The sequence below is a fragment of the Mycteria americana genome, chromosome 16, assembly GCF_035582795.1.
Source record: "Mycteria americana isolate JAX WOST 10 ecotype Jacksonville Zoo and Gardens chromosome 16, USCA_MyAme_1.0, whole genome shotgun sequence".
Lineage (NCBI taxonomy): Eukaryota > Metazoa > Chordata > Aves > Ciconiiformes > Ciconiidae > Mycteria > Mycteria americana.
The window spans coordinates 8,572,480-8,597,571 of NC_134380.1; the positions used below are offsets into that span (position 1 = coordinate 8,572,480).

At 43.0% G+C, this 25,092-nt stretch overlaps 2 protein-coding genes across 2 annotated transcripts in view; one reads left to right on the forward strand and one right to left on the reverse strand.

Annotated features, from left to right (window-relative positions):
* Positions 1-2,099: 2,099 nt before the first annotated feature.
* Positions 2,100-4,078, forward strand: KIF2B (kinesin family member 2B). Its single transcript, XM_075518855.1, is given in 5 exon segments — positions 2,100-2,169; positions 2,172-2,304; positions 2,306-2,839; positions 2,841-3,683; positions 3,730-4,078. Coding segments are annotated over 5 exon segments (1,929 nt in total).
* Positions 4,079-23,678: 19,600 nt separating this feature from the next.
* COX11 (cytochrome c oxidase copper chaperone COX11) overlaps positions 23,679-25,092 on the reverse strand; it is a 246,673-nt gene continuing 245,259 nt past the window's right edge. The window contains exon 5 of the transcript XR_012778161.1: positions 23,679-23,689. The gene's annotated coding sequence lies outside the window, so the exon portion shown is untranslated. The remainder of the gene's footprint in view (positions 23,690-25,092) is intronic.

The window sequence follows — 25,092 nt, forward strand, 5'->3', positions numbered from 1 at the left end:
GATTACCTTTTCTATACAGGGAATGTACAACTGACAGTATTTGGAGTCCCCTGTTTTTCTTCAGTATTTATTTGCGCTGAAAATTTGTATTCTAAGAGCATTGGAAAATGAATCTCCATCTAACTGAAATTCGGTGGCAACCCTCAATCAGTTAGTTTCCTTTAAAAAGCCATCTTCCTCTGAGCACTGCTGTAACAAGCCTAGTAACACTCCCCAAATTAGATTTCTGTTATGGTTATTTAGGGCTATTTCAATACTTCTATGAAATTGAGTCATCTTCTCTTACAACAATATCACTAATTAAAACCAAGATGAGCAACTGCTTACACAGCTTGGTGGGTATGATTGCAGAGTTACTCGAGCGCATGTTACAGCATATGTATCCTCTAGGAACATCAGATGAATAAAAGTTGTTAAGCTATCCAAGAGCGAATGTCAAATTCCTCAAGCAAAAGCTTGACTGAACTCTGATGCTCGTCTGAGATTCTAAAAAGGTCTCCAAACATTAAACAGAAAAGGCAGTTTGCCACAAGGATTGATTTCATTATATCCCTCTGGCCCATTCATGGGATACTGCTGCAGCCTGCTACTCTGGGGTGTTTTGACCTCTGGATCTGACAAAAGAATTTGAGCAAGGACTCGTACTAAGAGAGACAACGTTGCCATGGAAAGCTGAACAAGCCTTTAAAATCACAGCTTTGCTCTACACTATATGCCTGGCGCTCTGTATTTCTTCAAGCTTATCTAACAGCGTACATGGCAGCCTTTTATCTCCAAAATCTAGCCAACAAGTTGCTGCCGTTTTACTACTCTGCATCCTTCATCAGGCTGGCATTTTCAGATGGAGACCCAAGAACTAGATCTCTCTATAACAGTGACATAATTTCCCCACATAAAAGTGTTTTGAATTACATTTAAAGCGCATTCAAAGGCATGAGGATTTAGTCGAGCACAAGTAGCTGAAAGCAATAGTAGTCATGGTGCCTACATCTCCAGACAAAAAATGTGAATATTAGTTGCTCTCCTTCAAGAAATTATAACACATCTTAATTGGTGTTTTGGCTCCACAGGAGGGTTGGTAAATAAGGACATCCAAGATTCTCCTTATCGTTAAGTTTTGATGATCTCAGACTGCCTGAATTCATCATTTTAAGTTACCAGTCAAAAGGCAAGAACAAATGGAGATAATTATCTTCTAAAATAAACCTTCTGAATTGGTTTTATTTACTTCAAGCTTATGTAAGTTTACCACTATTTCTGCAAGCATTCTTCTGAGGGCTATTATGGCATTTGAATATTTTTGTAAATAACGGTCCTCGTCACTGAATGTCTGAATCTACCTGCCAAAATGAACCAAAAATCTTATGTAAGCCAAGATGTTAAAAAGATTTTCCTGTAGCCAGAACTTTGAAATTCTCTATTCAGGAATCCAGATGACTGAAGAGCATTACAGAAATGGATTAAAAATATTATCAGCTGTTCCAGTTATCAAAATTATATTGGATTCTTCCTTGTGGATGCAGATGTACCCACTGCACTCACACTGCAACTCTATTTTTCATTCATTTTCTATTAAGCCCATTTTTTCTCAAGCAGGATTTCAAGGCATGCAAAGCCTTTTAAAAGAATTCAAAATTTATGTTCAAGGTAATTGAAAACAACGTGTTGTTTTCTGCATTTTTGTGTGGTCACTGCAGGACGAAAAGGCTCTCTTGAGTCTCTGCGTTTGTGTCACTGCTATAAATTCTTGTGCCACTGGCATTAGCTTAACACAACATGACTGATCTAATTAGACACGATGTGTCACAGCAGCTGCACGCCAGCCTGGAAACTCAAATAGGCCTTTTCAGGTGATGGCAGCGTTATATGTTCCTTCCACCCATAGCAGCTGATTAAAAATACATATATTTTCAACCTTGAAGCTGAACCCCTTCCACAGCCCCCCAGGGGGCCACCCGGGCCATTGTGACACGGTGCTGGGCGAAGGCAGCACTGAGCCCCATGGGACCGCCCGCGGCCAGGGGCAAGCTCCAGCCCTGCCTGCCCCAGCCAGGGGGGCACCTGCACCCCACAGCTGCTGGCCAGGGCACAGGGACAGCATGGCTGGGGAGTTTGGGCACATCCAGTTGGGCACCTACATGGAGATCAAGCGCAGCGATGGGCACATCCACCGGCACTGGTGATGGAGCTCCATGAATGCACTTCCAGTATCACTGTGGAGTGACTCGAGAAAGGGGCCAAGAAGAGCAAGCAGGTGGATCTCCAGCTCATCTTTGCCGTCAGTCCTCACCTGGCCCCAAGGAGCAAGCATCGAGGCCCCACTGTCAGCAAAAGGGGACCAAGGCCTGGTGAGTGAATGGCTGTGGCAGCCCATCAAAGTGAAGAAGCCATGTGGGGACAGCAGGGACTCCTTGGCTGCCTGGCCTGGCTCCAGGGGCTGCAGACCCAGGTGGACATCACCATGTGTGCAGCAGATAGAAAGGCTGCGAGAATAGCGGGAACAACGGTAGCTGGAGATGCAGGAGCAGCAAGACCAGCAGGCCACTGCTTCACTCCACCCCAGGAGTGATGTGATGGCCATGATCCAGAAGTGCTGCAGCCACTTGGACTGCGAGGCATTGCAGGCCACCATACCATGCCAGCCCCATCACATCTGCGTCTGTGTTCAGAAGCAGCCACTGAATCAACAGGAGGCTGAACTCAATGACTTCGATGTAGTGACGGTGCCGGGCCAGGACATGGTGATGGTGCATGAAGCTAAGCAGAAGCTGGACCTCACATGGTACCTGAACAACCAGGTCTTCCACTTTGACCATGCCTTCAATGATTGTGCCACCAATGGTGTACAGGCACACCGCCCAGCCCCTGGTGGAGACCATCTTCCAGGGGAGCATGGCTACCTGCTTCGCCTGTGGCCAGAGAGGCAGCGGCAAGACACACACCATAAGGGGAAGTCTCTCTATCAAGAACTCTGAGCCCTCTGAAGGGTTCTACGTCATGGTCACCGAGGATGTCTTCTGCAGGCTGCAGGACTCCAGCTGCCAGAAACTAGAGCTTCGAGTCTATGGGGCCTTCTTTGAGATTTATGAGAGCAAAGTTTTTGACCTTCTGAACTGGAAGAAGTGGCTGAGAGTGCTAGAAGATTGTAAACAGCAGATCCAAGTGATGGGGCTGTGGGAGGAAGAAGTCACCAGCCTGCAAGATGTCATCAAGCTAATTGAAACGGGTAGCAAGTGTCACACATCAGGCAAGACCTCTGCCAACACTCACTCCTCCTGGAGCCATGCCATCTTCCAGATCATACTCAAGAAGAGAGGGCATTTGTATGCCAAGTTTTCCCTGATTGATTTGGCTGGGAATGAGCAAGGAGCTGACATCTCCACTGCAGACAGGCAAACAAGTCTGGAGGGAGCTAAGATTAAGAAAAGCCTCTTGGCACTCAAGAACTGTATCAGGGCATTGGGGCGTAACAGATCCCATACCCCATTCAGGGCTAGCAAACTCACACAGGTCCTGAGGGACTCATTTATAGGGGAAAACTCCTGTACCTGCACGATTGCCACTGTCTTTCCAGGAATGAGATCCTGCAAGCACACCCTTAAAACCCTATGGTATGCCAACCGCATGAAGGAGCTCGTGGTGAATTTAAATTCCCTTGGATGACCCTGTCAGGAGGCATTCAGGTTCCCACATCGGCTGAAAGACGTGAAGAAACTCTGGACTGTTCAGAACTGTCCCAGGACAGCTATTTGGAGTTCAGGCAGACAAGGAAGTCTCACCCTAGTTACTTACTTTCAGTGCTGGGGGGAAAACAAAGAAGAAGAGAAAAGAGGTGGATTAGAAAACGCTCATGGAGGAGCATCAGGAATCTCTGCGATGATTGAAAGTATTCTTAGAAGTGGCTGGGGAAATAGAGTACAATGTAGATTTTTACGCTGCACAGTTTGAATCAGTCCTTGGACAAAAAATTGGCATCCTGACTGAGATCCAAGAAAAAGTCAGATTATTTCGGTCAGGTCTTAGCAAGGAAGAACAGGGCAGCAACCAGAGCTGCACAAAGAGATCCCGTATGCTGTAAGCTGTGCCGGAGCCCCCTGGACCCTTGAAACTGCTGCAAAATGAGAGCTGTTATGATGCCACTGCGTCAACTGCTCAACAACTCGAATGCTTAAAAGATCTTAAATAATGTCTGCAGGGATATTCTGGTTGGTTTTTTTCTTGAAAATAGTGGGTTAGACATGTAGGAAAATAGTACAGTGTTGTTTCCAGGTATTTTTCACTGTAGAAAGTAAAATTGTGCAGTTGTGAGGATCTAACCTGTAGGAAAAGGCAAGAATTTACAGAAAATGTATCTCACCTCATCTGGGCAGGTTTCCTCCTCATGTTTGTAATACACACACACACACACACACACACTTTTTTTTTTTTATATATGTATGTACCTCCCTAGATGGGGCCGGCTCCAGGGTTGTGTGAAACTGCGCCAAAATGAAAGTCGTGTTCCCAGGGTAGGAGGCATTTCGAGTGATTTAAAAAGGCATTAGAGTGCAAAGCACTGTCATTTCTGAGCATGATACATTTGGGAAATGAGGGTTATTTTGTCATGGCATAAGCAGTGGCTTTTTTATAGCATCAGCTCACTTTTTTCCCTCTCTCCCACTCTATCTTTCTTTCTTAGCTATGTTCTCATGAGACATTAAAAGAAAAAGATGCTAGAACCCGCCTTAATAAAAATCAGACTAAAGATCATGGCAATTGCCTGACCGGTGGGGAGAAGTTACGCCTGCAAGGTTTGCAGAGGGAAGCAGGGGAGTCAGTGCCCTGTATCAGAGGCCTGATGAGAGGAGATTTGCCAAATCAAAGGGTCAGAAAAGCTGCATTCAACAAAGCACCATCTGATAGCGTGTATCAGCGTGATAGCAGCACGCAGGGAGCGGCGGCCCCAGCCTGGTGCATCATCCCTGATGGGAAACCCTGCAAAGAGTGCTCTTGGTAGAGAGGTTAAAGCATCAGGCTCATATCTATGCTTATTATTCAATTTGGAAATTAATTAGTATAAAATATTGAAAGGATAATAAATAAGTGGAAGAAATCAAACGGTATAAATCATACCTAATTAATTGATTATAATCTCTCTCCATTTCCTCATGCCATCTGAGCTCTCTCTGGCTGTTGGTCCCACCCACCAGTTTATGTTAGTGAACATTTAAACATCTGATAAGTCTGATGAAACCAATGGAAGAACTTCAGCAGCCTTTCAACCAAGCCAGAAATTTGTTTTCAGTGATGAAATTATGAGACACCAAACATTGTTTAAATGCTGGTCATCTCCTAGTAATAATATGCCCTGTTTTTCAGCTTCAGTGCACTTTACAAGCATTTATTTATTGGCATCCTGCTTGTTTTGGTATTCCTAGTTTCAGCAGCTTGTAGTGTTCAGAGATGCAATGAGACATAGGTACGACTTGCCAGGTTAAGATAAAAGTGTGTTGTTTCCAGTGGGGATTTACCATGAAAGGGTTTTCTCCTTTCTGAAAAGAAACTTCTTTGAGGTTCCTTCCTTAGCATTTCTCCTGGATTCTTGGGTCTGAGGTGCTGGACATAGTAGGGCAGCAGGTTTTAAAGCCCAGGTACCCCACCATGGGGTACAGGATGTGAAAGCACGCTGGCTCCGTGGTCCCTTGCCTGGGACTATCTAGCAGGCTCCCTTTTACCTGGGTGTAGGAAGTGTTTTCCACACAAGGCATGTGATAGATTCACTCTTTTGGCTGCCTGTGGTCCTTACTCCAGGTCTAAGTTCCCGCTGTTCACATGCTGTGGCCGTGCGTTAGCTATAAATCATGAGCGTGAACTGTTTTGGCAAAAAGGGCTATGAATTAATTGAGTTGGGCACAGTTCTAGAAACACAGCTTTAATGAGCTGGAACAAAGTCATATCAGGGCGGGATGGTTTGCAGTGAGTAGGAAAATGAATTTTATTCTTTCTTTGTTTATACTCACACATTCAGGAGGCTGTTTGCAAGCTCAGAAGGTGACTCATGAGCACACCCTACTGCTTTCTAAAGCAGATGCAAAAGGAATTAACTAAATTAGCCTTTTTTTCCATTTTTGTGGTTACATGAAGTATTGATTAACCTCTTTTCCTTCTTTGATGATCTTCATTTACATATTTTCCTTTGCTTTCTAAACATAACTCCTGTGTGTGTAGAGAGTGCAGAACCCCTCCTTCCTATTACCTGGACTTTAAGCATGACTTCTACCTGGTTTCCATGAGTCTGTAGCCACAGAATACCCCCTGTATTTTGGGTTTGGACATGTAGTTTAAGCATGTTTACATGTGTCCACAGAGCTCAGCCCATACAGATTCACAGATGCAATGAAAAGTCATCCTAATTTTTACTGGCCAAGGCATGCCTTTGTAATGAAACCAGAATCAGATAAGTGTGCTGGGTTTTAGGTTTGCATTGCTCTGGTGACCATGAATGTTCAATTAAATAAAGATCCCTAATTAATTATAGTGAGGTCAGCCATTCACTTAGCCTGTTAAACAACTGAAACACTTTTATGGGATGCATTTTTGTTTATAACTGATTGTAGCTGAATGAACAAGAAAAGCAACCATTGTATAAATAGAACCTGCCTAATCTAATCATTTAATGCCTGATAATTAACCATAAATACTGCTATTCTGTTATGCTGCAAAGATTTAAATCTGTTCTCTTCCTATCTGTGTTGTTTCTAGCGAAGATTTCTTTGCTAGTGAGACAGTATACCTAGGAACTCTACACCCCACCCCAATACTTCATATGCCTCTGCTTGACTTCAGTGTTTCAAAAGGACTGAACGCACACACTCAGAACCTCCTGTCAACAAGTGATAGTAGATCCCATTACAACTATATAGACAGACATATATACGTTGGTCTAATTTTCCAGCTGCTGCCTTCCCAGTTCTGAGCTTGGAACAGCTTTGGCTGTAAAATATATTCTTATTTTCCACACTCCTGTAGTGTTTGCCACTTAATTTTGTCAGAGCAGCGCTGCAGTGCCTCCATAGCTTGATTCAGTCTCTGCTGAGCTCCTTGTTAGGTTTCCTCATCGCTTGTTCCAAGTCTTGCACATTCTCCCTGTGCAGTCCTCAAAGGTTTGACTTCCCTCAGTCTGAAGCAAGTGAATGTCCATATGCTCCCTTGAACAGTCAGGACAGTTCAACTCATAATATGTATGTCAGCTGAAAAATAAAATTGATTCATCCACTAGTTTTTTGAAACATTCTGTTGCTTTACCCTCTGCTCTCACATCCACTTGCCTTCCCATCTACTCCTCCCATTCAAACTGCCTTTCTAGCTATGACTCCATACCAGGCAGTCAGCAGTAATATTGTTGCGTGTATCTTACAATCTTTCCTTTCAAAATTTCTGCCAGCATTGCCAGCTCTCCTGTCTCACAAAACATAGGTTTTTTCATTCCTCTTCTACCTTCTAGAGTTATTTAATTGTTGGAATCATACTTTTGGGGGGGTTAATTAATCTTTTAGACTTCTTGCTAGCAGAAAAAAAAAGAACTTGGAAAGGTACAATCTAAATGCTTCTAAGCTGGAAGACCATGCTGAAAAAAATATTTACAGAAAGTTAATCTTGTGAATTTTGGAACCAAAAAGAGGATGTTTAAAAGCCTGACTTTGGCAGTACAACCCTGCTTAAACCTTCCTGGCTCAGGCACTTGTGATCAGGCCTGTGCAAAGGTAACCCCTTTACGCAATACCTCTGATAACCAGATGGTTCGTTGACCATTTGAAGGCATCATTATTTGGCTCTGTTTCTATGGAAGTCCAGGGGAACGATATAAAGGGCTGAGCTCAGGGCCCAGAAAATCCACAGCTTGATGTGGTTTCAGGAGAGCTCACCTGGGGCATGCAGCAGCTAGGACAGGAGGTGGCCCATGCTACTGCAGGAGGGTGTAAGGGAAGAGCTGGGTGAAAGAGGCAGACACAAGATCTGCCAGCTGTTTGCGTTGTACAATAGGAACAAGTGAGGTTCAACCCCAGCAGGAGTCCCCAGCTTCCCAAACTGCAGCATCTGGAGTTTCCAGTTCAGTTCTGAGGTGTCAGTCAAAATGGGAGCTGCAATGAATGGATCAAAATAATCTGTACCCTGCAAAGACAATCTGGGAGAACAAGATGCCTTCTGGTACTGCCTCTGCAGCAGGCGGTATGCAATTTGCTCAATTTAGCATCAAGTAAGCATGGCTGAATTTAGCCCTGCATTTTTGGCTTTATTATTATCTGAGTATTACAGCTCAGCCTGTTATCATGAGGCTAACTCACAAGGTTTTATTCAGATTTTTCCCTGGTTTTCTACTCAGACAAAGCCCAAGGCAACTGGGATTTTCCAGAGTAGAGAATGACTGTTGTTGCTAATAATAGCTTTAGTCAGCAACATATGTTTAGTGATGCACATCAATATTTGTACTTTCACAGATGGATGCAAAGATTTTGCATTTTCAGTGTCATTGTGTCCAGGAGCATGTTTTATCTCGGTGCTATAAAAGTACATGTAAAATACTGAATTTTTATACCTACATTTCCCAAGCTGAAAGCCTATGGCTGAAATTCCTCTGTGCTATCGGGCAATGTTACATTGCAAACCATACCATTTCCTACTTTGTACCAGAATCCCGTGAATCTTTGAAATATGCACCTCAGCTATGATTTACAAGGTATTTGTATCATTTTCCTTTTATTTTTCTACAGAAACAGGTAATATCTCATAGGGTATGTTGAAAGACATTACGTTTTGAAGCAAATCACCTGGTATTCTGCCTCTCTTGCTCCTTTAACGCTACAAGGAATATGTGATGGAAACAATATTGTTATTCCTCAGATTGTTCCTTAAAGTTTTCTCTTGTTTCTACTTCTATATTGAGTCATTATTCTTCTTGTGACCTCCTAATCATTTCCTCAGCAAGAGACTGGGACATGACATGCAAGGAGATGATTTCAAGTGAAGAGGAAAAAATACACCAGAGAAGAGGGAAGCTGAGATGTAAGGATCCTGTTTACATGCAAAACTTGCAGTAGTTAGGTAAATAAGCACAGAAGTGTTTAAATCTGCATCACAATGTTGTCCAAATAGCAAGCACAGTCTTGTCTGCAAACTAGAAAGAAAATTCCTGACAATTCCCTCAGGCATTGGACTGGATGGAGGGAGCTGCCCTCCTCATTGTAATACTATTTTTTTTTTTACTGAGTAGGTATGATCAAATCTGCATGGTAGAGGTTTGGCATAACATTGGCAGTTTTGTTTGAAAGAACACCTATTTGTGTGTGCAGTTCAGGTGTCGTCTATCCAGAAATGATAATTGGTCTTCACATGCTGGATGAAAGTGGTTTGATGAAATTCTACCATGTGGCTTTTCTTATTTTTATAGGTTTTGCTTGAATTAATTTCTGTCTTCCAAACTCATGGTAAGAAGCAAAAAATCAGGATTCTCCTCCTCCCCCTCATGACTGACTAGGGCCAGGCTGATGACAGCACCATGCACAAAAACGCTTGTCCACTTTTTCTGGCTAAATCAGTTGGTCACAAAGAAGCATTTTGTTTCTTGTGTTATGGCTACAAATAGGCTCCTACAGCCACTGAGCACAGACATTTTCGCTCAGTGTACTGTGTTCTCGATATTGAGGAATAGAACAGTAGCTGGTGAACAGCTGCTGTGTAATAACCTGCCCAGTTTTCTCTGTGTCTCCTCCTGAAATTGATGTTTAAACTCTTTCTCATTTGTTAGACTTCACTGGTTTTGCTCATCACCTGAGAGCTGACTCTGCACAGGTCTTGCTTACAGCTGAGCAAAAGGGTACCATACTGGTCTGGAGTTTCTTGTATTGTTCACAGTCTAATTTTCATAATTTTATACTAATTTCAAGCAGTGTTAAGAACCTCTTGAAATAGGACATTGGAGTTCAAACTTCGCTTGGATACTTACTCCCTCCTTCTGCAGCTTCTCCCTATCTTTTGCTGCTGTGGGATGTTGCCTATGATGCCTCTCCCTCATTTGTGTCTCTCAACAAACTACTGCTTATAACCGGATCCTCCCTTTTGGTGAGTTCATACATGCCATCCTCCATGTAATTGTTCCAAGGAGAGGAAAGTAAATACACCACCTTCTCCTTTGAAAGAAAGAAGTCTAAGCAGAAACGTTTCCATCTCTGATATTTCCTCAGATAAGATTCCCACATCCCTTTTTCTTTTTCTCCCACTCATGGTAACTTTTGGGTAGTGGTGCTATTCTTGTGTGACCAATTTGCATAAAGCCATAGGAAAATATCTTTTTTTTATTTTGTTTAAACTGGCTTTTAAAATCTTTTAGAATTTTTGTGTGTAATTTGATAAATGAAAAAACACGAGGGGTAGGATTCATGTTTTAAAAAGTATCATGTGTCAGCGAGTGCCCTAACTTTACACTTTTGACTTAGCAGCTTTGTGCAGTGGAGGTTGAAACTACCAATAACTGTAAATATAACCCATTTTTATTGGCATAACAGTGACATCTATTGTTCGATATTATATACATCTGTGCCACTCTTAGCAACAGCCTACAGGTATTGAACTGATCTTTCTCAATTTCATAAGATGCAAGCATGCACAGTCAAATTATTGATTCAAAGAATTATGTAATAACACATGTAGTAATGCCATTGGACAGCTATGCAAAATCAAATCTAATTTGTTTTGTCACAGCCTAATTTACAGATCAGTGTGGACTGATGCACAAAGAGAGGCACCTCCTATTTCTGAAAGTGTCGGAAGATGTTGGTTTTATGAAACCTGCACACCAGCCACACTGCTGGCAAGGCTGCAGCGATGCTGCATCTTCCACACCGTGGACAGTCAGAGGCTGGCAACACCCAGCAGCAGATTCTCCCAGGAAAACTGCCTTTGCATTGACTCACGGTGCACCTTCAGAACATCTGTCCCTCTGCAATCCTCTGACCTAACCAAGGGAACCCTGAGTACTCAACTGCAGGCGCAGACACAGTAAGCAAGTGGTGTGGGCAAGCAGTGAAAAACACCATTGCTCATTTACTTTTCACTGAGCATTTTCTGCAAGGCAGAACCACAAGCCAGCGCTGGGTCTTACCCAGGCCACTAAAGCTGAACTCTTACAAAACAGCCCCAGGGGTGTAGGACGGCTGCAGCATGCCAGGTACTTGCTCTGGGTTATTTTCAGACCAGCTCTTGCACTGGAAACAGAATTCCAAAGCATCAAGCTGGGGGACTTAAAAGAGAGTTACTTTTCTTTAAGTCCTTTCTTCTTGCCCTCTTTTGATTATCTCTCCTACCTCTTTCTCTCCTTTTAATAGAGGATACAGAATTCAAATAGGGAAGATTTTAATATAGCAGTAATGAAATACAGGGGCTATCTAGTGTGTCAGACACTGTGGCTGATTAGACTTTCTGATTCATGGGCTAGCACTCAAGGGAACAGCAACTGTCTCTTTTACTGCCTTGTCTATGAAAACAGCAGAAGGCTATGTACGCTCATTACTATTTTATGTGATTCTGAACATTAGAGGAGAAGTGGAGAGAGCAGAGCTATAGAAAGATATTTTTAACAATTTTAATGGAATACCGTGTTTAATTCTTGTATAAGCAAGCTCCAGATAAGCAATTACTCTCAGTAAAAATATTTGATACTGGTAAATGAAGCAACATAGTTCCCTTCTTTTTAAGCCATAAGCTTTAATATAAGGATGCAGAAATGTAAGGAGCATGGGTAAAGGGAACACATTGGCTATAGACCATGCTGTGAATTTAGCACTGAAATATGTGCTAAACATTCAGCTTACACTTACAGTTCACTGGTGTACATAAATGCTCTCTTGAACAGCCATAGCACATTCCTAAACTGAGGATATAAAGATGGGCTATGTTGTGTAACCCACCAGGCTTACCATCGTTTGAGAAAGAAACAAGAGTAAATACTGCCTTGTCCTCCACAGATCTGTGCATAGATGGACTTTTCCAAACCTCCATTCAACTGTAAAGGCTGCAGGATAAAATATTCATATTAAAAATCTTGGATTAAAATCTACATCTCAAGTTTTTCATGTATTGTTCTCCACAGTAATGTAAACTTGCATCTAATTTCCTATGTTCAAGCCTCCCTTTTCAGATGCTCTCCACATAGTAGCACCCAGCTGCAAAATAACAGCAGCTGTGTTTCTAAGGGCCCATGTTGAACTTCTGTGCTTTCCAAAGAGAGAGAAAAATAAATGCTATAGGAACAAGTAACACAGATTTCATAAATAAACACGTTCTGAAGCTCTCACTGTTCCCTCAGTCAAGAGGGAAAAGGAGTGCGTATAATGAAAGCTCTGAGTATGTGCAGTGTCGTAGGGGCTGGAGATGCAGACATGCACCAAACCTCACTGGGCTAGATTTTCTGAGATGGAAATGTTCACAAAAGCAATGAAAGATATTGTCTGTCCCAAAAATTTACAGTTTCATGTGTGAAGAATTAAGAGATCTAGTGGTGGCTGTAAGGAGCAACTGGGATGCTACAGGGCAGCAAGACGAAACGTCAGCACTTCCATCCCAAGCTCACTGCCCGGAGAATGCCCAAGTCTGTGTCTGAAAATGTGTGAAATGGCGATGGCAGCTGGTATCAGAGACCGAGAGCTGGAGCTGGAGCTGGGTGGAATGAGAGAGCAAACTCAAAGTATAGGGAAAAGGTACAACCCTGGAACTAAAGGCAAGCACCTGCCAGAAAAGACAGACCCAACCTGTGGGAGCTACCCACTGTGCTGATGGTGCCTGTGCGGTTGGTGCTTTTAATTCGCTAATTTAAAATGAAAGCCTCAAAACAGTTGGTGCACCATGCAAGAACCCTAGAAAATGCCGGGGACAGGGGGATTTATAGAAGCTGCGTGTGCCCAGGGGTAATGGTGTAGCTCCACCAGCACCAGTTTGGATCCAGCTGAGTGTGTTGGTTTCTTTTTGGGGAGGAACATCTTTTCTTTTGACCGCCAAATTCTTTAGATTCATGCAGGTGCTCCCTTCTCCACAATCTTAGCTAAAGCTATTGGAGGCGGGTATGAACATTCAGCAACAGCATCCCGACCACGGTGCCTAGGGGAGATCCCTGGCACAGGAGGAAGGTCCTTTGCCTTCAGGAAAGCTGTGCAAAATTACATGCAAAATTACACTGCTTGATGTCAGGGCCTTTCCACCCCCCCCCAGTCTTTCAGGAAAGCAATGCCCTAAGATTAGGGAATACAGTTTGCTAATACATTTAAACATGTCCTCCTCCATCTGCACAGAGCTCTTCAGAAAATCTAGCCCACGTGAGAACTGAGCTTTTCTGTTGCTTTTTCTAGCTTACACGTTCTGGTATTCACACTGTGGGTACCGGTGGGACCAGCAGCTGGAGCGCCTCATCCCCAGCGCTGGTGATGAGCCCACCAGTCCCAAAGGTGAATGTGAAAGAGGGACTTTTTTTTAATTGCGTCCTGACACATGGCAGAACTAATGGAAGCGATGGGACTGACAGCGGCTCTTGAGGAAAGCGTCACTGACTCGCGGTGCTCTCGGTGACCCAGAGCAGCCATAACAAATCCTGGCCTCTCCAACCTCAAGAGAGGCGTTTCCACTTCATCTTCTTTTTATAGGCAAAACCCTGAGGTCTTTATTCAGGCTCTGTTCCGCGCTTGCTCACGTGCCAAAGCAAGTAACTGTGACTGGAAGTAAGTAAAAGCTGAGAGTCGGGCCCTGTCCTGGCAGAGGCAAACTGGTCTTGGGTGGAATCTTCAGATTCATCTCACTGCAGAGCACATTTTCTCCTCTGGTTCAGGCGGGCACCTGAGGCAAGCATCCTGCTGAGCCCCCCCCCCCACTCTGGTGTTGCCCCTCGAGCTGCGGAGAGGCCAAGGAAAGGGGCTTCGCTCTCCCACCCTCAGATGCCTGGGGGAGAGGCAACCAGGTTGCAGCAGACACAGAAGTAAAGCTGCAAGAGTTTTAAAAAGACCGGAGGGATGTGGGAACGTGTGACACACTGAAATTCAGAGGGCGCTGTGCTGTTAATTCCCCACACATACCCTTGAAATCCCAGTCCTCTGTATTTATTTGTCTCTGAACTTGCATCCCTTTAAATTGCAAAAGCAGAGAGTGGGTGACAGTAGGTTCTGAAAAATCAGCGTTAGCAACATGCAGGCAGCCCCCAGTCTGAGTGGAGGGCAGTAATTTATTATCCATTAGGTGATCTGTCAATCAAAGAGGACTAACAGAGCAATAAACTTTGAAGTGATCTGTGGAGCTCTGCCCATACTACTAGCTGGCTATCAGAAAGGTCAGGGTGGTAAGATGGATGGTTTCCTCTTCTTCAGACACTCTATCTTTCTCTCTGGTGACACATGCAGCTCGCTCTCATCAAGCAAGATTGTCAGATATCTCCCGTGGATGAAGTCAGCTCCAATCCAATTGCATATTTTACTGTTTCAGAGGAAAGAATCCGAAGTTTTTATGTTTTACTGAAACATTTTCAAGTGAGGATAACAGCCTCCATTGCGCCAGTGGTGTTGGAAGTGAGCTGCAGCCTTCAGTGCCAAACCCAACCTCCTTGCAAGGCTGGTGCTCCGCAGCTCTGCAGGGCTCCCACGGCGGTGGCTGGATGCTGATGCAGTGAAGCTTCAGGGAGACTTTGCTGGGGAAATTATTCTCCTCTGTTGCTCCACTCTAGTCATTGTGCTGGGGCCTAGATGTAAGACCTCTTACCTAGAATTCAAGGGGTGCAAGCTCATTTCTCGGCTTTCACCTGATCCATCAACCTGTGGGCTCCTCCAGGGTGAGGCCCCGATCATCCTTCAGTAAGAGCTGAAATTCAGGACTCATTAAGCCAGACAGAAAGCATGAGAGATTCACATACCCCATCCCTGGGAAAGGGGAAAACTTAGATTTTGGTTCAAAACTGCTTCAAATGTTTCATCCCACACTTGTTCCAAGTAAAAGAGGAACATTCCTAGAGGCAGCAAGTAACATGTGTTTTGAAAGGTTTCTCTAAAGCAGGTGCAGAAGCTTTCCCAGCGTGCTGCCCTAACACATTAATATTTCCAACAGACTACCCTAAACAGACAGGCTCGCTCCTGAGTGGCCAAGGAACCGTATTTCTCGATCAGACTTTTAACTCATTTGAGAGCTCTCTCCGAACACACTGTGCAGAGCAGCCCGGAGCGCTCTTGCGATGGGGAATTAATCCACATTCTGACACACTCTCTGGCTCCGTCCTTCCTTCCTCGCTCCTTATTGCACTGACATTTGTTACCAGTCTCCGGCTTGCAGCTACAGGCAAAAGTGTAACCAAACTTTCAAGCCCCTGGGAGGCAACTGGAAATGCTGCCAGCCTCAGATTCCAGCCCAAAATACAGTTCTGGTATTCCCAATCCTTATTGTCATTGCAATATCATGCACATGTTTATTTGTCATACTCTAAAAAGCTGTATGTGAACAGCTAACTTGTTTATTCTCTAAGGATAGATTAGAACAGCTAGTCTCCTCCTGGAATAAGTGGAAGTTGAATTATTTATTTTCTTTTCTTCATAAGAAGCTTATAGCATGCTGGATGAAAAGTCAGACATAATTAAGGAAAATGCTATGCATTCAAACAGAAAAAATACACGTAGGCCAGCTGAAATGACTATCACTGCTACACCGCTCATGTGTAACAGGTCACAGCTGGTCTAAGTGTGGTGTTGGGTTGGGAAGGGAATATCTTTTTGGTGTTGCAGGATTCAGACTGGAAGGATGTAGTGATTCTATGGAAGTCTGTCATTTTATCTGAAACAATTACTCATGTTCACTTCCAGTAACAGTAAGTAAGCTTCTGGATGATGCTTTTTACCAGGTGGTGCAGAAGTGTTTCACCAAACAGGCTACTGTTATGATGTGTGTTTTAGAGAAGGGGATACTGAGGCACAGAGAAGGGATAACATTTTGGGGCTTGGAACATGTTATCCCTTTAATTATGCTTTCAAATATGGCTCTTTATTTTTAAGATATGATTTCTGTTATTTTTCATGCAGACAGAAATTTTGAAAATACTCCTCCTCTTTATAGATGCACCTTCTTTCTTTTCTAAAATACTGATGCCTCCCACAGAGGGGAAATTCTGCCTTTATGAGTTTCTATTCATTGGTCTCGCACCTCAAGTCAGTTCTGAGTAAAAGACAATATTCCCCAACAATAGGAAACAGAGCTGGTTTATAGGATGTAAACTAGCATCCCTTTAAAAAAAAAATTACTCCTCTTGCTTTACTGATATTGGCTTGATTTTACATTGCCCAAATACATGGTTAGACGTGTCAACTCGGAAGCATTACATATACAGAAAAGTCCTTTCATTATGATTCTGATCACATGTGGAACAGAACTTTCTGAAACAGATTTAAGGAAAAAAAATACATTTCAGGGACTAAATCCTCAGTAACCTAAATTGCTCGAATTCCATTTGGGAATAAATAGTCCAATATGCTCACTTCAGTTTAAGAAAGAAACACGTTAGAGTAAAGGTATTTTGAATGAAAAAGTAATCTCCTTTCCCATTTCAGCACAAACTGAGTCCATCCCACGTAATCATACTTTTTACTACATACAGATCTGTGATTGCTCATAAAAACAGATTCTCTAGGTTTAAAGCCAATTGCTGCTCATGTTTAAGTGAAACTGCTATTTTACCTGAGGGACAGCAGAAAATATTCATCTCAACCTATTACCAAGCCCTTAGAGTTTAATTAATGAATGTGAAGTGCTTTGAGATCATCAGATAAAAGGTAGTTTGTAAGTGTAAATATGTGATGATGACTACCTTGGCTAACCTGCCCCGGAGATGTCTGAAGTTAAAAGCATGAGCTGCTGCAGCGGAGGGAGACGAGCAGGGCTGTGTAGGTGGGTTTTAATCCCCCCCGCCTGGTGGATGCCACACAACAGGGACCTGTAACCAGTGGGTTACACAAAGGTACTGTTATTTAATGCCATAGGCAGAGTCCTATTAAACTCAGTATGCAATCAGATTAAGCACCTACCCTTGCATTTGGACATTTTTAAGGTTAAAATCCTACAGAGTATTTCAGAGCTATGAAACACACGTATTTTGCTAGAACTGAGCAGAATCCAGCTGTTCAGAGAGACAGGGATTTTCCAAGCGCTCCAAGGTAGTTAGGTACCCAGCCTCTACTGAAGTTCGCCAGATACTACCCCTAACTTTCTTGGAGTCCTCTGAAAATCCTGTATGTGGTCAAAAACAATTTATGAAGGGTTTTTAGCTTCTCTGGGACTAATAAAGCATAATCTGGATACTTCAAATGGCATCCACTTACAGCTGGGACAAGTTCTTCTGGTTTTTCTCTTTAAGGTAAATCCTTCTGTATATATTCGAGGCTCCATAATCTATCATTATTGAACTCCATAGTTTACCATTCTAAAATTCATTAAGTACTTCACAGGCAGTGTAATATCCTTTGACCACCTTCCTGGGCATCTTTGTGCTGGTGGGTTTCACAAGTTCTTTTAAACGAAGTCAGTGAAATGTCCTCTCAATTGAGGGGGTTTTTTTAAGCAACCTCACTAGAACAGCCTTGAGTTAGCATAGCAAAATGTATCTCAGAACATAATGTATAGCAGTATATGGGATATAAGATTCATTGACTTAGCTAGGCTTAAAAAACTAATCCTTGTTCCCTAAATCTTTGATGAAACATTATTTTAGCTTGAAATGTTATGTGGCATGTAGTAATTCTTCCTTGGGTATAAAATTTTATTTCTGCTTCAAGCCTGTTCTGGAAACCTTGGCACTTTCAGCTTACTGCAGACAACTGCCACAATATGAAAAGTCCTTTGTGGTATTGGAAAGCAAGGTGCCCCAGTGCTATGTGATGTGAAAACTCATTTAATTATAGGAAGAAACACTATATGATAATTTCAGAATTAAAACATTATCAGTGCTGGAAACACGGAGGTAAATCCTCTGTTGAATCCAATATTCACCACAGAGAACTGACTGACAGATGTAGAGGATTGCTCTCATCCCAGGTTGCTTGGAAATCAAGCCACTGCATAGGTCAGAAGACCCACTGAGAACTGGCTCAGCCTCCACGAGATGGATACACCAACCTGTGGGAACACAGTGTGCTCTGAAAACAATGTCAGCACAGTCAGCACACTCCACCCAGCAAACGCACCCACCAAATGGGAGCACCGGCAGTTCAACCAGCAGAAGAGAGTCTGAATATTGTCAAGAACCCATCCCTGTTTTATCTGAGCTAGTGCCTAACAGTTTGATCCACTAATCTGCTTACAGCAGATCATATTTCCTTGCTTTGAAAACTCATGCTCATTTTGTAAGTTTAAAAAAAAAAAAAAGCCTATAAGCTGCATATTTTGGGACTCCTTTAGAGCTAATACTGTTCTAAATGCAAGGTTGGAGATTTGGAGACCTCCCCTTTCTTGTTTTTGTGCTATTTCCCATTTAATTGTTCAGCATCACCTATTTTTGATTTGCAGTCAGATGTCCTAAACTCCAGTACAGGTATTATCCTTATTACCATTGCACATTCTTATTTAATTATTTTTAAACATTCTGACCTGTTATAGATTAAAAGTCATGAATGAGGTTAATGTATAATTAATGAGCAAGGGTGTTCACGATGACAGCTCAGAATAATGATGAATGAGCTGAACAAGAGATCTGACGAGCTGTCCAAGGTCAAAATGCACATGGGAGTGTTAATGTTGCCTGACACAGCTTTATTTCCTTCTGATTTCCTATTTTAAACAGATTTGTTATTCTTACAGAGCTGTTAAGCCATTTAAAGGGATGGGAAGATGTCCTCTGACCTCTAAGTAAGGAGTGTTCTTTTCTGGTAGTCCTTTATACCATCTGCCATGAAGTACCAGATCCAAAATCCATTCTTCTCTCTTGAAAGATATCCACTAAGTTCAGAGGACAGTTGATTGGAGGGAAGAGGGAAAAAAACCCCAACAACTCAAAAAACCCCTAATTATCGACTCAAAGAAAAAACTTTGATCCATTTCTATACAACAAATATTCTATTTACTGAAATAATTATTTACTGACAGACTGCAAACAGCATTCCTGACTGATTTTTGTAGAAATCCCAGCTTTTCTGATACCAGTGAGAGTCTTGCTTTTGTCTCCAGTGAAACCACGACCAAAATCCCATGTAGAATAGTACTTGACTGGTGAAAGTGGTATAGAAATTGTACATTGATGCACAGCCTGGCCCCATAGTTTTAATTCATGTAGATAAGGTACCATCCTGTGAACCAAGCCCCACAGTTGCAGGAACATGCCACTGTAATCTGTACGGTATGTTTTAGAGCAGCAGCAGTTAATTCTGCCCTTTCTCCTTACATAAAGGTGGGTTTCTTCATCAGTAGCCTTCCCTGGGAAACAAGGCATTATGGATGATGGATAGACTGTATGTCAGGATTGCTGGGAAAACTATTTGTGTCTGCTGCCTTCGGGGTTTGTTGTACTGGACCATGGGCCAAGCCTGGTAGGTACCTTGAAAATGGGCAATTTGTCTAGTTGCCGTGTTTTCCACACAGTCTTAATTTACACTTGTCTCAGGGAGGAAGGAAAGGTTTTCTGTCTCTCTAATCATTTGCTATGTACGTTGCTGCTACTTAATTTATTTTCTTTGGTCACTACTGTCAAAGTTTGTACTCCTCTCTCAATCATGCACTGAGTTAATTGAACGCTGGTACACACCCTGCCTTTCTGCAAAAAGGGTGCTCACTGTTTTGCAGTATCAAAAGGAAATAGCACAAAATGCTTGAAGACTATTTTTTTCCTAAAATAGTTAAACAACAACAAAAAGATTTTCATCTGAAACTTGTCATTCCTACCACAGACACTGCCCATGCAAACATGCCTATTTTGACCCTGCGACCAGAGCCAAAGGGCAGACTGAGAACTCATAATACAAACCCAGCCTGATGTAAAAGGGGTCTGTGTGTGGCTGGAACAACCCCTGGCCCACGGGTGGAGGTCAGAGTAGGCTGTGATCCTTTGATCTACCTGTGGTACCTTGGGGATGCAGAATATTTCTGGCCAGCAGAGATTCTGAAAACATTGAAACATTTCAACCCATTCAGGAGCATAAACATGAACTTCCTCCAACGTTAAAAATGAAAGAAGAATCCCACAAACTGTAGACATATATCAAATGCTATAAAGATTGCACTAATTTGCTTAAGCAAAAAAATACCACAATGTATGAATGCACAATACGCTTTTACTCAGTATGGCAGAAGAAGAGATTAAAGTGCATATCTGTTTCCTAGAAGGCTGGGATCAAAAGAAAGAGGGTAGACAAAGCATGAAGATCTGTAACAGCTATTGGTATAAATCTACTGAACCAAAATAATTAGGGTAAAATTAAAAACACAAAATAATGTCCTGAATAAACTGTCACTGATAATCAATATGATTTAAACTGAATTAACATAAATCCCCAGCATAGTATATTTAGAAATTGCTTTCATTTTATCATGTTCATAAGTTCAACTTTTGCCTAGATGAAGATGTATTTAACAGGACATTTGTCTGCTGTTGATTGCCCATAAATAGGATTAAGGCAAGCTAGAAAAAAAAATCCTTTTATCTCCCACAGTGCTATACGAACAGGGTGGTATGTCACCATGCAGACACACACTGTGCCTATGTAATTTTTTTTAACTTAAAAGTTAAAAAAGAACTGAAAGCGAACAAAAATGGCAAAATACAGCACAATTGTGGCATTATGTATGCTATATAAAAAGAGCAACCTGTCAAGTCAATAAGAGTATGGGAAACCTGCCTCAGCCTGGCACTTTTTCAAGGACTGGGTCCCTCCAGATCAGGCCACCAAGGCAGGAGAGTGGCCCTGGGGTTCGTGTGATAGCAGTCATCGCTCGGATCACAACACACAAGACAACTGATCCAGACCCTGTTTTGTAGTTCAGGAACTTCATTTAGCAACACAGATAAGCACACGTGTGCCTTCGCTTCCACGGGTACTATCATGGTAGATACCTGCAGTGACTTATCTTCACGGATCCCAGGACTGGTTCCTGATTTCATGTGTTTCTGTTAGGGAGACAGGGGGTATCATTGCTACGTGGCAGGATAAAGAGGTTGCATAGGCAGGTGCAAACATGACTGGTTCATGGGGCTTTGCTGGCCGGGGGCCCTGGTTTTGCTGCAGATCCAGGAAACTTTCCTTTGTTTTCTGCCTCCGTGGAGAGCAAAGCATTGATCTCGCCCAGCTGTATAGCAGTGAGGATATGACGGTGGGAAGGAATTGAGTTTACTCTGCTTTTCACAGCACTTTCTGTCACTCCAATAACTTCATAGATATGAAATTTTGCTTGGAATAAAACACAACAATGTCACACACCTGACATCAGGGACTAAATGCCCAAAATATATTTCTTATTTTCTCCTGCTGGATTTTCCCTTTTTCTTCCTGTATTTTCTTTCAGCTGCTAGGCTACAGATTGACTCAGTATTCAGGTTAGATAAACCTCATATGTTCTTCTTTGAAGGGGTAGTGTTTTATTCATGTTTATTGCTTTCTTGCAGTAGTGTTTCCACTACTTTTTTTGGTTTTTTTGCTTTTTTTGCCATGAAGCCTGCTGAAGCAGAATCTTAAAAACAAGGAAGACAAGAGAAGCAATACCTTTTCTAAGAGAAAATATTCCTGATTTGTGGCAAATTCTGAAATGTGAGTTCAAAGAGTAAACATTCTTATTATTTCTGAGCACAAACTTTTCAACGCATTTAAGAAAGGGCACTTCCTCTGACATGATGTATTGTGATTTCTAGATGTGCTTCAGTAATGACTGATCTGACAGCACCCTCCAGGCACAAGATCTTACCTTGATTGGGATGAGTTGCCATCAAGCACATTTTGTTAGGAGGAAATAAGAGAACACCTGTCCCACTGGTACAACCCAGCTGACACGGGTCAAATTTAAGCACTGTGGAAGTCATGATTGCAAGAACTGATCTTTGTAAGCAGTAACACAAGTCTGTGGAATGGGAGAAAGAGCTGAGTTTTGGGTCTAGGTGGGGTTGTTTTTGTTTCCTTTGTTTTGTTTTTTGAATGGGGTAGAATCAGTGGAACTATATTGGAAACCACAATAAGCAATGTCCAACTTGGAGAACATAGTAGCAGTTTGGAAATGTAAGATGTGTGGGCCATGTGATGTGTAGTGGTTGCTAATTAATCAATTCTAAGCAGAGTTTGAAAAGGTGGTTTAAAGCTGTAGAAGCCTAAATGGCTGATCTATACCCATCCTTCTCTTCTGTGCTGCCTCATAGAACTATGAGTAAGCTGTTACAGGTTAGATGCATAGACAATTTATGCATGAAAACTGCTGCACTCTTCCTTCCAATTAATGCACATAACCAGACCATGATTGTTTTGGACCATAGAGCAAGAAGCAAGTCCTACAGGCTAGTTCCCTGCCAGGGTCCTTCTCTGGAGAGTATCAACAGGAAACAACAAATAAGTGACTATTCCTGAGTATATTCTTAGGTTGCATATGGGAGAAAGTGGAGGAGGAATATGGGTTATCCCTTGAATTTTTTATGTGAATTGCTTGTCTACCAAGTCAAGAGACCCTGGATGTTTTTTGACATGGGATGCATGCTATATGCTGTATGAATGTTATGATTGCCTTTACAGATCACTGAATCTCATGCTAGTTTTGCATTTAGTGTTGCATATCTGTTGCTAATATTCTCAGTCTAGGTAGGATGTGTCAAGCTTAACCAAACTCCTGATCTTCATTTCAGCTCAGAAAATAGTTCCATTTCAACTTTTATAATCTCCAGAAAAAAATATCTATTTTCTATTCCTCATTGCTGTCCTTAATGCTGCGCATCTTCAAACTTAATTAAGTGTCTCTCCTCCTCAACTATCTGTTACACAGGGGTCACCAAACCAGAGAGAACAGATTTTCATAGGTGCTGGTGTACAGCCAGTTGGGCTACTCTGAATATTAATCTATGTTTTTCTTTTATTAAGTCAGCATAAATTGACCTTTCAGCCTTCGGTCTGAATGAGAAATCATGCAGAAGAAAAGCCACACTATGAAAGAGCCTCCTATAGCCCTAGCTGCTGACTCCTGGCCTCATGGTCTTTAGGCTCACCTAAAAACAAATGTAAAGTGTAGTAACACTGGCATTTTGTCATTTGGAGCTAGCTATGAAATACACTATGGAAAGACACAGGTACAGAGGGATACTGAAGAGAATTTTACCATGTCCCTTCTTCTCCATCATTAAAACCAGCGTGCTGTGCAGATACCCTGATTAGAGTTGTATCTACTGCGAGCCGGAGAGACAATATTGCTACTTTTTGGTATGAAACACATACATACATATACCTGTGTAATCAACGTGGTGGAAATAGAGAATATGACCCATACAACTCTCACAACACCCTGCCCCCACTGCTCCAACCCAAAACTCGCGCTCCCCACCAACCGGCACGTTGACTCCCACGCAAACACCACCCAGGCACTGCACGCCACACGCAATGGAGTACACCCCACCACCGCTCCACTCGCACCCCAATACCACCCTGCCCCTACCCAAGCACACCAGACCCTCAGCACAGCTCCAACTCCCCTGCTCTGCACATCACCTCAATCCCACATCAGCACCCCCTGAGGGCCTTAGTGCGGTGCCTGGGGCCTGGCTGGCAGCGGTGGGGCGCAGGGCGGTGCGAGGGCTGTTGGGGCCGCTGTACGCCCGCGCCGCCGGGCCTCTCACGTGGACAGGCAGAGATGCCGAGCGCCTCTGGTCCCGAGGGCCTGGGGTTCGGTTCGAGCCCCTGTGCCCCTGACGGGGCCCCACGCAGCTCTCCTTTGCTTGCCGTGTCGCCTCGGCCGCGCGCGGCCTGGCGCGGCACGGGCAGCTTTGGCGCTCCCCCTGCAAGCGGCGTTACCCTCCGCCCGCAGGCTTTTTGCCCTCTCTCTCTCTGTCCTCCCCTTGCCAGGGGAGAGGCGTCCGGCCGCTGCCCGGCCTCAGCCCAACACCAAAGGCATAGGCGAGGCTGACGTGGCAAAGAAAGGCAGCAGAAAGGAGAAGCAGGGCTGCGGGCGCAGCTGGAAGCCTGTGCCTCGAATGTGTTTTCTACACATGGTTCTTATGCTTTTTGATCTTTCAGTTACAACGTTATTTGCTGCGTCTTGTGTGGGCCTCCACCAGCACGCTTTTCCGCCAAACTGTTTCCTTTATCCTGTTTTCTGCTCCCTGGCGCTCCTCTGTACTGTCCATTCCTGGACTCACTATTTTTTTTTGGCAAGTCTATCTTTCTTTTGGTTTTTGTGGTAGAATTAAAGAATCGTGATGTCATCTGATGCTGGGCAACTTAGTAGTTACATGACAGGGTCACTGCCAGGAATAGTTTGCCGAGCATTTGGAAGGCTCTTTTTATCCCTTAATGTTTTCCCCTTTGCATTTCATAGCCTAACAGCCTTCTAACCTCCATGCAAAGTCAGTCCTGAATAATTTCTTCATATCCATCTGAATAAGTTTCAGATGGGTAAACAAGTTTATTTTGAATTCAGGTGCTGGGAGTTAATGCTGTGTCTTCCAGCTCACTGCCTGGCTTCTTAATCAGAGAAGTAATTAAGAGTCTGGAGTTCGACACCCGTTGATGCTCACCTGTGGAGCGAGCAGGGTGCCAGGGCTTGGAACCACACAGGCAGGAGGAAACATGATTCTGCCTTCTTTTTTTTTTAGCATATTTGCCAGATCCTGGGCTCTACCCTGTCAGTAAAAGCTTGGCTTCTAAGTAACACTTTGGAGTGTTTCTGTCAGTGATGCTATGAATATTTACAACAGCCAAAATCCTTTGGAAAAGCCCATATTGCTTAGCTATCAAGGTCACCTAATATGCAAAGGCTTTGGAAAGCTTTTGGTCAAGTGTAAGTAAAGTTTTACGATACTTTTTGCATTTAAATGGGGATTAAAAACATTTCCGGCTGTTTCGAGTAGCATTTGTAGTTTTGCAAATAAAATTCTCT